The sequence below is a fragment of the Empidonax traillii genome, unplaced genomic scaffold (assembly GCF_003031625.1).
Source record: "Empidonax traillii isolate 1590-97213 ecotype Southwest subspecies unplaced genomic scaffold, ASM303162v1 scaffold756:size664756, whole genome shotgun sequence".
Classification (NCBI taxonomy): domain Eukaryota; kingdom Metazoa; phylum Chordata; class Aves; order Passeriformes; family Tyrannidae; genus Empidonax; species Empidonax traillii.
This window is the reverse complement of record NW_020955949.1, coordinates 74,254-86,638: the sequence shown is the minus strand read 5'-3', so window position 1 is coordinate 86,638 and position 12,385 is coordinate 74,254. Positions and strand designations below refer to the sequence as shown.

Below are 12,385 nucleotides of genomic sequence, written 5' to 3'. Positions count from 1 at the left end.
TTCTTCGTGTAAAGGTTAGTCCTTTCAATTACTTACATTCATCTTTCAAAATCCCTTGTTACGGTTAATGTGTAATTTATGGTGGTATTAAATGCTTATAGAGGGAAAAGTAGCATGTTCTGTTATTTAGCTTTATTTCCTTTGTACCATTGTATTTTAAAGCTGGATTTGTGAAACTTGATTTTAGAGAATATTTATTTGAATGCCATTTTCCCAGTCTTGCAGGTCATCTCATTGAATGTGGTGCTCAGTGTACAGGTGGAATATTCACTGACTGGCACACAGTACCAGACTGGTAGGTAATCTTGACATCAGTATCCATGTTCGTAGTGGACCACAGCTGAGGTTTCCTACTTATATCTGTGTTGTCAGAACTGCTTCTACCTTACTCTTTTGGGGGAGGCAGTGTGGGCCTCTTGATACTTTACAACCTCAGTGTTACTTTTCTTCAAGGCCTGTTCTTCCTAGTGCAGTTTTCCTTTTTTGGTCAACCAGGGTCTTTCTTTTGTTTACTTCAGCAGAATTTGGAAAAAAAAAAAATTAACCCATTGATTATATTTTTCCCATTTCATACTATTTTTTTCTGTTTCCTTTGTTGTCATCTGCTTTTTGAAAAGATCTATTGTTGACTGTCAGGTATGATTGTAATGAAAAAAAACAATATGGATACTTTGGATGCTGTTATATTAGAGTTGCCTACTGGTCAGTGACAAGTTTTACATGATTTGCTTTGGTAGGGATGAATACATGCCCTAGTCCTGTCCTGCTGTATAACCTGGTCACCACCATTCAAATGTTTCAAAAACTTTCATGTAGCTTTTGTTCAGACCTGTTGAGTTAGACTTGCATGTAGGTGTGTCCTTCTGCCTGCTGATGGAACCTGCTTTTGTCCAACCTGTGTTTAAAAGTAGTTGGGAAATATGTTTTTGCATAGGACGAATGGTTCTGGTTCCAGTTTATTCCTGTATTTCTTAGGATGAGAGGGAAGAATCTTGTCCTGTGCTATATTGTGAGAGAGACAGTACTTCTCTTATGTGATGGAGGACAGGGCTGAAGAGCAGTGGGGAGATGCAGGAGAGAAGGGTGGTTTTAATACAGTGTGTTCCTGTTTCCAAGTTGACTCTGGTCCAGGTGGATGAAGCAGCAGGACTGTGCCCTGTGACCTGAAGAGCCCTAGGGCTGCCAGGCTTTTTTACTTCTCCTTGTAGTGACTGCTTCTGATTCAGAGTGTGATCCTGAAAGCTGTGTTCAGCTTTTCTGAATTCCTGAACACTGCTGATTTAAAGGTAAAGGCACGTATGGCGTTGAAAGTAGCAGGGTCAGACATTTCTTCTCACCTATTAGATGTATACTAGCCCTGAACAAACTGCACTTCCTTTTCACTGTTGTGTTTGGTGGGAAATCAAATGAGATGGTTTATAGTAACAAGACGCTCTATTTGATTTGGAAATCTGTAACTGCTAATCTTACTCCTGATGTATCTCCCAGTGATTTTATTGTGCTGTATCATGAAACTTCTTAAAATCTCCTGTGACTCCAGAAGGCCTTGCTTTATAAAGAATGAAAGTAAAAAAAATTGAATACTAATTTTCTTATTAAAATGTTTGATAGGTCTTTAAGGATTTTTCTGTGAGGAATGTCAATGTGGTTTAAAAAAAGAAAGGAAGTTTGAGTATATTAAGCTGTGAGCTACTGGAGTGTGAGATTTTTTACAGATGAGAATACGTACATGGATATGCATAGCTAATACTTTTTTATCTGTAAGAATCATAGAATTGTGTCTAAAATCATAGTAGACTTAGAGCATAGTGGCTTAGAGCTGACTTGGTGCTGACTTGAATCTCTATTGATACAGAAGTTTAGCACCTGATACTGCTCTGTTATCTTGTCCCCATCAATCTGCATGAATACTTGGGGACCGTACCTGATTTTGTTTGTGCTAATATAATAGTTATTTACCCTCAGTTCAAGTCTGCTAAAGAATTAATCATGGTCCCTTAAAACTGATGGTTTTGTTTGCAAATTCAAAGTCATAGACATTTAATTGATGAAATTCTTGAACTAAACCCATGTGACACATTAGTCTATACGATAAACTCCTAAAACTAGGCAAAACCAAAATAACATGTGAGCTTTGATTTTACTTTTGGAGATGCAGAGTGGAGATCCACTTCACTGACTGAAGTGGACTTGTGATCCAACACATTCATTTAGGATACAGGAGGAAGGAAGGAGGGGAGGAAATTAGTTTGATGAATGATTTTTTTCCTAATAAATAATTGTTTACTATATTTAGGCCCAAATGCATGAAATAGTATGAAAGCTTTTGGGCTGCAGAAAAATGGGGTTTCCATTTGATAGTTTAGTAGTACTACGTTGATCCCTTAAGTTAAAGAAACTTGGTGATGTGGGATGTTTGCTATTAAGCAATCTGAATCTGTTTTCAAGGCGTGCACATAATTAATTCATAATAATATATGGTAACTCATAGTATTAATAATGACTAAAACATGTCATATTTGCTGCCAGCAACACTATTTATATTGCCAGTAAGTCAGCAGAGCTGTGACAGTTTACAGAAGTTACTTGATTATGTCTATTATGATTTCTTCCTCATCTGTGAAAAGCTACATTTTTAGCACTCTCCTGAAAGTAAGTGTGCATAATTCAGATCTCAATAAATCATAGTGTCTGTGATAGATAATGTTAAATCAAAACTAGCTCAAAAAAGTCAGCAAATGGGAAGGGGAAGAAGCCAAATTAAATGTGTGTGTTTGTGTAAATGTGCCTTTCACATACGAATTTCGCACAGCCATAAATGTGTTCCTGCAGCCAAGACCGTGCAGGTCTTGCAAACATGTCCCGGACCTTTACTAGAGCTTCAGAAAACCTGTCCCATGCACATACTGTTCTCTGGTGACTGAACACTGGAGGGCAGCCTCTCTCCTCCTCACACTCTGCTGCAGAAGGTGGGCTTCGGTAATTTCTTTGACTGTCCTTGTTTTGGTTTTTTTCTCCCCAAGAATAGTAATCCGTGTGGCTCTTCTGTCTTTGGCTGCTGAAGAGGGATAAGTGTACTGCTAAGAAGGACTGATGGGCATGATTTTTTCTAACTTGTAAACAAAAAATCAAAGGATTTATCGTATTTCAGTCTTAAAAACCTTATCTGTGTGCTGTTTATGCATACACAAAATAATTAACAAATAAGCAAGAGAACTTTAATCTAAATAAAGCCAGGCAAGTTAGAGCTTATATTCTATGTGTATGCAATCATGTCTTGATGAGTATTGAGGCACTGGATTGGACCCACTTCATTCATACAACATAGTTTTTTAGTTGGTGGGGTTTTTGGAGTTTTCTGTGGGGGTTTTGTTTGTTTATTTTTTATTTTCTTGAAATGTTTGATGCAGATATTTCTGGGAACTCAATTCCACTGCAAAAGGGTGCTTTAAGTCTAAGGAATATTTGTGTGGGTATTATCACGGCCATTTAATGGTTAGCTATTAAAACCTAAGCTATTGTTTTATTTTCTTTGTTGTGTCAGTAAAGTGAGTTTTTAATGTAAAAGAGGTGAAGTGCGTGTTCCAACTCGTGACTCTCCAAGTTACTTTAGTTAAAAGAAGCCAAATTTACTTGACATCTGTCTACTGGCTTAAGGCACTTTCATTAATTACGCTGTGTGTATCTCCCTGATGCATTTGACTTAAAGGCAGGAATCTTCAAGCTGTAAGGTTTCATCCAGTTTTCATGAAAACAGGCAGACAGGTAGAGGGGATACATGCTGTTTACTTTTCCAGTGAGAAGGTGGCTGCTTGACTCCCCTCTTGTGGATGTTCTCTGATAACAGGGAATGATCAGCAGTGACAGTGCAAGAAACCATTAGTTTACAGTCTGTAGAAGGCTAATGTGCATAATCAGCATAAATGCTGATTTTAATTGTTACCAAAAAAAGCACTTATTCCTTTCCTGTCATTTGTGTAGTAATTTACGTCAGCAGATGGTCAGCAGAAGTGAAAATGTGTCACTGCTCCCTCTTTAATGTCTAGTGTGCAACTGCAGGCCTGTCAGTCTCACTTCAGTGCCTGGTAAAGTTATGGAGAAGATTATCCTGAGAGGTGTTGAAAAGCAACTAAAGACAACACTGTCATCAGTCACAGCCCGCACAGCTTCATAAGAGAAAAGTCCTGTTTATCAAACCTGGTTTCCTATGACAGGATAACTCACCTAGTTGATCAAGGGAAGCCAGTTGATGTAATCTTTTTGGATTTCAGTAAAGCTTTCAATACAGTCTCTCACAGGATCCTTTTGGACAAACTGTCCAGCACAGCTGGATAAACACATCAGGTGGTGGGTGAGCACTTGGCTCACGGGTTGAGCACAGAGGGTAATAGTGAATGGGGGAACATCACACTGGTGACCTGTCACTAGTGGGGTTCCACAAGGGCTCCATCTCTGGCCCTGTGCTCTTCAACATCCTCATAAATTACTTGGATGCAGATCAAAACCGGGAGGAGCTGTTGACTCTGTCAAAGGCAGGGAGCCCTGCAGAGAGACTTCCACAAATTAGAGGACTGGGCAATCACCAACCGTATGAAGTTCATCGAGGGAAAATGTCCCATTCTACACCTGGGATGGGGGAACCCTGAATGTATGTGCAGACTGGGGAAATGAGATGCTGGAAAGCAGTGCCATGGAAAGGGACCTGGGGGTCCTGGTCGATGGCAAGTTGAACATGAGTCACTGTGCCCTGGCAGCCAGGAGGGTCAGCCGTGTCCTGGGGGCATCAGGAAAAGCATCTCCTGCAGGTCAAGGGATGCAATATGTCAAAATGAACTGTATTGCCAAAACGATACTGATAATAATGCATAGCTCTATTTAATATAATTTATCCCCAGACATTTCTCTCTCTTACTATTATTTAGTGCCAGTGGGTGATTAGTACATTGTTTTGTTTTGTTTTGAAATGCAGGAGAGAATAAACTAATGCTGATCAGTAGAGTAATCATTTTGAGGAGGTGATAAATACTGACATTTTACCCTAAGCCAAGAGTGTACAATGATTGAGACTGCATAATCTTCTGGCCCGGAATGACCAAAAGGGTAAGTCAATAGCTGTAGTCTCTTAAGGGCTGGATACAGATTTCTTAATTTGGGACTAGAACAAAATCCAGCATGCAAGTCCCAATCAGCAATGTGGAATGCTTTTTTTCTCTGTACCACCACGTATTCCAGACAGCTGAAAACACAGGCAGCTGGTCTGTTTAAGCTGAAATTGTCTGACCATTAAGTATTTAAATACAATACTTAGTCTGAAATGCCCTAGTCAGCGGAGATAAGTGAAGTCAGTAAGTTTTGCCTAAAGCAGAATTTTATGTTAGGAAACATTTTGGTACCTACATGTAAAGAGATGCTTATACCTTTACCCATAAGTTTGTGCTGATCTTGCCTGATGCTTTACCGGTTTTGAACTTGTTGTCAAAACACTGCTGGAAGTGGTAGGAGCTTCTCCTTTTTGCCTAACAGCACTGTGATTAAAATACATACCCAGGCAGTTGAGAAGCTTGGCTTAGAGCTCTCCTCAGCGAGACATTCATTGAGTCACGTCCCAGGAAACTGCATTAGTTGTAAAGCTGGAAGTTCATACCACAGCTTACTTGGACTCTGGTTTGCTTCCACGTCACATACATTGCTGTGGCTTTTTTGTTTTCTTGCAGTAACCTCCCTTGCAAGTAAATGTGTTACACCAACAGTCCCAACTTCTGTTGCCATTATTCTCCTCAGTCTAGCAGTAGCGACTAGAATGAGATTCTTGAGGGATTTGACACTTTATGACCTGTCTCAAACAAGGTCTTTCCCCAAAGTACTGATCATGGATTTTCCTTTTGTTGTAATGCAAGTGGTGTAGGATGCATGGCAAAATAAGAAGGGAGGCTATCTTCATGGCTCCACAGAGTTGAATAGTGAATTGTCCTGGAGTAGAGAGAGAGGGGATGTCTGCTTAGACAGTTCAAGTTATCACCTCTTACATGCCACTAAACTGTAACGTTTCTGAGAGCCAAAACTGGAAAAACCCTAGCATTTTACATGGAAAAAATGAATTCAAGAGTAAGTCATTGGCAGGCAGAAAATGACAGGAGACTCAGTTTCAGAGTCTTGATTGCTGTAAGAATAGGACAGCAGATGTAGGTGGTTGATGAGGTTTTTGCAGCAGAAGAAATGGTTTTATAACTCAGGTACCCCCGTGCTGTAGTCAGTGAGAACCTGCTTTAACTGTTAATGCTCATCTAGCCCCAGCTTGGAGGGATTTTCTGAGGTTTAATCTTAGCTTAGTGTCATTCAGTGCTGTAGCTGACTAAGGTATGTAATTTATTTAAATGATAAATGCCAAGCAACTTGAAATGGACCTACTGGATTAAAGAATGATAGTTGTCATCTCCTTTCACAAACTGATGTATAGTACTTCTGTGTTTTAACTCTGTGTTGAAAGAACTGCTCAAAATATTTTAAAAGTACAACTTGATATTTATTTCTAGTATTGCATTTTATTAATTACACAATCGCATAATTTAATTGGAATTCATATTAGGAGTTCCCTTTCAGAATTGTTTACGTTGCTTGATCTTGCCTTGTCCTGCATACGAATTTTGTCACTAAACTGATACAATTCTTTTATTATTGAAAGGTGCCACTTAGACACTGTACCACTTTGGATGCCGAGACTTTCGTTGCTGCTGAAGTTCATAGTTCTGTGATTTAACTCCCCTGCTACGCTGCAAAGTTAAAGCTTGGCTGTGGGTTATGGACAGCCTAAAATTGGCACGTTCCCTTCAGAGCAGATGTCACATGGTGTGTAGTCATTCAGCAAAAACATACTAGTGAAACAGGCAAAGAGTTAGTACTTACACTGGAAGTTCTAGTCAAGGTGATGGTGTGATCACAGTACCTGTGGTATGTGCTACAATACCTGGTCCAGGCAGCTCCTGCTGCTAGAGAGCTCTTAACGCCAGGTTTAAGTAGCTGTCACTTGACTGAATCACGCCATAGGAGCCACAGACCAGTTGGTTTCCATGCTGAAAATTAATTGTAAGCAATGTCTTTTAGCAGTTTACAAAATACATTTTTCTCTTAAGCATGCGCATGTTAGTGAAGGGTGTTGCTGGCATCTGCTACAAGATAGTACTTGGATATATGTATTTTTCCAGTCATCCAGTTACAATACAGGTGGAATCCAGGGGCTGCTTGCTCAAGTCATTGCATCTCTGTGTTGTGAATTATTAAAAATTTCAGAGCTGACATGACCTAGGAGAACACACATCTTCTGCAACTAACTGAGCGTTCAGGAAAGTTCACTGGGTACTGTTTCCCCGAAGAGGAAACATCCCTCATGTTCATCTTTGACAAAGACTAAAAGTCTTCCCTGATACTTTCACTGTGAAATAGAGTAACAGTGAAAGAGATGACCAAATACGTCACTGACTGTAGTGTTCTTTTCACTGACCTTTCTGGGTCATGAATTTCAGAATGGTTTAAATATAGTTAAAAATTCTGATTATACTGGGACATGCTAGTATCCTGTGTCATCATGCCTTTCCAGGGAAGACTTTCAGACTTTTATTTTTCCCCTTTGGTTTGGGTTTGGTGTTTTGTTTTTCTGTTTGTTTGTGTTTGGATTTTTTTGTTTTGGTGTGTGTGTTTTTTGAGGGTGGTATTTGGTTTTGTGTGGGGGCTTTTTTGTGTGTTAAAATGTCTTCTCCAGACAATTTTCTTACAAGCTTTGTATCAACACTGCTGCAAGTCATAAGAGCTGAGTGTCTGTTTTCATACGGCAAATACATCTCAATGTTAGAGGCTATTTAGAAGCTGTTTGAGCAAGTACCTATATGAACTCCTTCCAGCTACTGTGGCAGTATAAAAAATTCCGCCATAAAGATTCTGTCTTTTGTGGCCCTAAGATAACAAGAAAATCTGAGTCTGTCCTCTTGCATACTAAGGGACCTGAATAATAGTGTTGTTTATACTTATACTGGTTTATCTGCTGTCATCCGTGTTTGGTCGTCTTTTAATGGCTTAAGTATCTTGTCAGATTATAACCATTTTAGGGGGTGAAATTTCTCCCTTTGCCTCACTACAGTGTATTTGGGTTTTGTTTTTTAACTGCTTGGATCTTTTGAGAGTGGAGCTTGGGCAAAATGAAGTTCCATCAGTGTCAGTAGACTCGGTGGTTCAGAGTAGGAAGTTGAGTGTCTACAGTGTAGTTCTTCCTTCCTTCCAAAGATCACTCAGGAATAAGTGCAGGAATGTATCAGAAGAGTTCCATGTGCTGATGACTGAGATCAAAGTGGGCTGAAAGATCAGTCTCACTGCACTGGGTGATCTGTCTTGAGGGAAGGGGTATCTTTCAGGCAGGTGGTTCGAATGAGCCACTTGGAGCCTATTCACAAGCTACCTGGTGCTGTTGACATAGGGCAGATAGACGGTAGGGTCAAAACACCCAAGGATGGCACCAAGAGGGTGAAAACACCTTAATTCTAGCCTTGTTTGGTCACTGATCCTGTTTTGTTACTCTGGACAAGTCATGATGTTTCCTGTATGTGTCTCCTTACTTACAAAATTGGGATAATTACACATGTAACCTGTAATATATGGTACCCTACATTAATGTTCAAGATCTAGAATTGTGAGGTTTTTTTGTGGTGTTGTTTTTTTCTATGTTACACTTCAAAATGTTGTGTGTTATACTTCTTGCCACCATCTTTTCTTCTTCCTCTTCCCCTCAAAAAACCCCACTAGAATAACATGTATAAAAAGTTGATTTGTTTCAATTCTTTGTGCTCACGAGGGTGGGCTTTTTTTTTTGTTTTGTTTTGTTTCCCTACATTTGGTGGTTTAAATAATTTCAAAGACCAGTGAATTGAAGTATAAGCTTCACTGATTTGATGTGGGCTTTTCTAGGTGTTTCCCAGCTACCATACTTTAATGTTTTGTACGCTATAAGCGGTAAAGTTGCTGATCTCTGGTAACAGATCTTGTATCTTAATCCTTTTTTTAAATAATGGGGTTATGTTTGAATATTCCCAATGATAAGGAATCTGCTCAAACTCCCATGAACTTTTACAAATGTCCCTTAAGAGTTCACTGGTTTCTTTGCTTACTTTCTTCCAAACTTTGTGGATTTATGTTAAACAAACTATGTTCCTGTAACCTTTGCTGATAACCAATTTGGTTGTATGTTCAGCACATTGTTACCCCTAGCAAATAATTAAATTCAGGGATAGACTGATTTTAAGTTTGTGCGAGAGAGCTGAAGGTCACTGACTTTAATGAGTGTGGTGAACTTCACCACCTTTCATTATTAGGACCTTTTTAGAACAGTTTGGCTTTGGCAAGGGACTACATCTCCTTAACTTCTCTTTTGTGTTCATTTTGTGTCTCTGGGACACATGTACAAATTTCAGGCTTCCTCTGAGAGGATTAGCCAGGTAGCCTTTTCAGAAGAATATTAGGACTTATTTTAATTCTCAGGTACATATGAAAAGTTTTAAGTCCTTAGTTTTACTCAACTTCTCTGTAAATAAAATAAAAACCTTTTAGATAGAAAAGCAGATGTTTGGGTCTCATCCATATAATCCCAAAAATTCTGCCCTGCTGCTGTAATGACCAGCATGCGCCTCTTATTATGAGTTACTCAATTATTTTTTGTATATTATGCTTGTGAGAGTGTGAAGAGAAGGGATATTTTAATTTATGAACTTCTCTATAACATTACCTCTTTTCTCTTTGCTATGCCTCATAATTTTCTCTTTAGTTCTGTCTTCTGGGCTGAAGTTTATGACTGTAATATATCTTTTTGTTTTCTGATTAGAACTGTTCTGTGTATCGTTTCTTATTAACATATGAATTTGTCCTTAATATGTGTGAATATTCCTGTTTTCTACTTCCCTTCATCTCTGAGGCTTCCAGCACAGTTTGTTCTTCCTGCGTTGACTGCCTTTTGACAAATCCAGAGTGCAGGATGTATTTACATGTCTTCACTTTCATGCTGTGTGTGCTGCAGTAGCCAAACAGGGCTAGAATTTAGTAATCATTGCTCTTCTTCTGAGTTTGTCTTTAATTATAGCCCTCTAATTCTTTCAGCTTCTTTTCACTCAAACCATTTCTGTTAGTGTCCTTCTCCATTTCCCTCCTCACTTCCACGTTTGCTCTTGGTATCTGCTTTTATATCTGCATTTCTTTGCCAGGCGATAGACTGCACCCTCGTAGTTTTTTAGTTGAGCAGTTTGTTCAGTGTTTTTTCTTAAGTATATTTCTGTAGAAACAGCTAGGTCTGTTAATTCATTACTATAAAATTCCGTTGGGGTGTTAATAATTTTTCTTTTCACTTTTCCTTTGTATTTATAGGGATTTCTTAATGTTTTTCACATTCTAGGCACAACATAGGCTTTCCCATTGTAGAATGTTCCTCTGAAGGAGACTTTATTCTTTCCAAACCACCAGACACAGGGGGACTAATCTCTTTTGGCACTGTAGCTGAACAGTTGGTATATGAATTGGGCAATCCTCAGCGCTATCTTTTACCAGATGTTACATGTGACTTTTCCCAAGTTTCCATCACTGAAATTCCAGGTGAGTCCTCTTGCATGTAAAAAGATCTGTCAATGAATTGTGTTATCAAACTAAAGCAGCCATTTTAATTTCCATGTTGTCTTTCCATATTTTTTGTTAAATCAGTTCCTTAGAGCGTGATACTGTATTAAACTGATTTTTTTTCAAGGACTTCTAGAAATTTTTTTAGAAATTTTAAGCATACTCTTATTGATCTTGCTGATTGACTTATTTATGTCTTTGATCACTACTCCTTTGGCTTTACTTTTTAATGCATGCCTTGTACCTACCAAGTCCTTATACTGTGTATGCAGTATGAACAACACTGACACAGCTCCACTATGATTTCAGTAGTTTTTTAAACTGCAACTGCATTTCTTTTCTCAAAAAAAAAAAAAAAAAAAAAAAAAAAAAAAAAAAAAAAAAAAAAAAAAAAAAAAAAAAAAAAAAAAAAAAAAAAAAAAAAAAAAAAAAAAAAAAAAAAAAAAAAAAAAGTTGTGTACATGTTTTAACTTAGGACATTTTAACTTTAGTAACAATGGAAACCTATGTCTTCCAAAGCACTACTTGGTAATGGTGCTTCTCTTAGACGTTTAGGTGGATCATCTTAAGTGGTAGAAGCATGCTTAGGCACAGGATTTCCACCAGAAAATCTGTGTTTGAAAAAGTCCATTTGCTATTCTGGAAACACTTAACTGCCAGTAGACTAAAGATGGATATGTTCAGGATTTAACTTGAAAAGCAAAACAAACAAAAAAACCCCAGGCTGAACAGATTTGAAGATCTGTAGTTTGAGCAAGACTGTCATTTAAAGTTTGTTTTTTACATAATCTATGTTACTTCCTTTTTCATGCTAATAGAACTTGTCTGTGACAGTATGCCTGGTGTCTTTATAAAGCTTAGAACAATTGAAATCTCAAATTGAAAACTTACTATGATAAAACTGAAAATGCTGTAACATGAAAAGTATTTTAATAATAAAAATTCCATAAAACAATACAGTGAACCTTCTGCTCATGCAGCATAACCAAATGGCAGTGTGATAAGGCCAGCTTGCTACTCTAAGCCTCTGGTCTTTTTTTTTTTTCTTAGGAAAGAAACCCTAACCTTCCTATGAACTTTCAGCTTGCAAATGACCTAATATGACATGTTTGAACTTAAAATGAACTTTCACATGAACTTTCAGTTAGCCTTCTTAGAAATATAACAGATGGAAAATGGGCAGATTTTTTAAATATTTCAGTTTGAAGTGCTTTGACACGTACACCAGTAAAAACAGGCAAGCTATCTACTTTTGCTGTTTACATTGCCAATTTTATTATGCTGCCGCATTACTTGCAGTGTTTAAGAGGTGCTTCTGTTTTCTTCTTGTCAATGGATCTTATGCATTTGTTTTGTGGGATTTTTTTTCTTTCTATTATTCCTTCACTTGAAACATGAAACTCTTCCAGATCTTCACCCTGACTGGAGGGGATGTAGCTCTATATTCAGGCAGTTAAATTAACCTCATGTCTATCTTGCAGAGTGAAGCGTAAAATTTGTACTAGGCACACTTTAAATACGTTTTGATCTGGTCTTTTCGGAGTATTTGTATAAAGCTCTGAACTGTTTCTTGAATATTTGCTAGCTCAGTTTAGGCACAGGTGAACTGTAGTATAATTCTCTGGCATGAGGTGCTGATCCTGCACTGCTGATTTGAAAGGAGTTGCACTTACTGATTTTCTCCAGTTCAAACTTGAACCTGATGCAAAAACGGCAATTTTCTTCTCTTTTTGTTTTTTTT

The 12,385-nt window shown here is 38.1% G+C and overlaps 1 protein-coding gene across 1 annotated transcript in view; it reads left to right on the top strand.

Annotated features, from left to right (window-relative positions):
• Positions 1-12,385, top strand: part of LOC114066322 — a 60,112-nt gene that overhangs the window by 7,680 nt on the left and 40,047 nt on the right. Inside the window, exons 9-10 of the mRNA XM_027900928.1 lie at positions 218-295; positions 10,427-10,623. Coding sequence (XP_027756729.1) covers positions 218-295; positions 10,427-10,623 — 275 coding nt within the window. The remainder of the gene's footprint in view (positions 1-217; positions 296-10,426; positions 10,624-12,385) is intronic.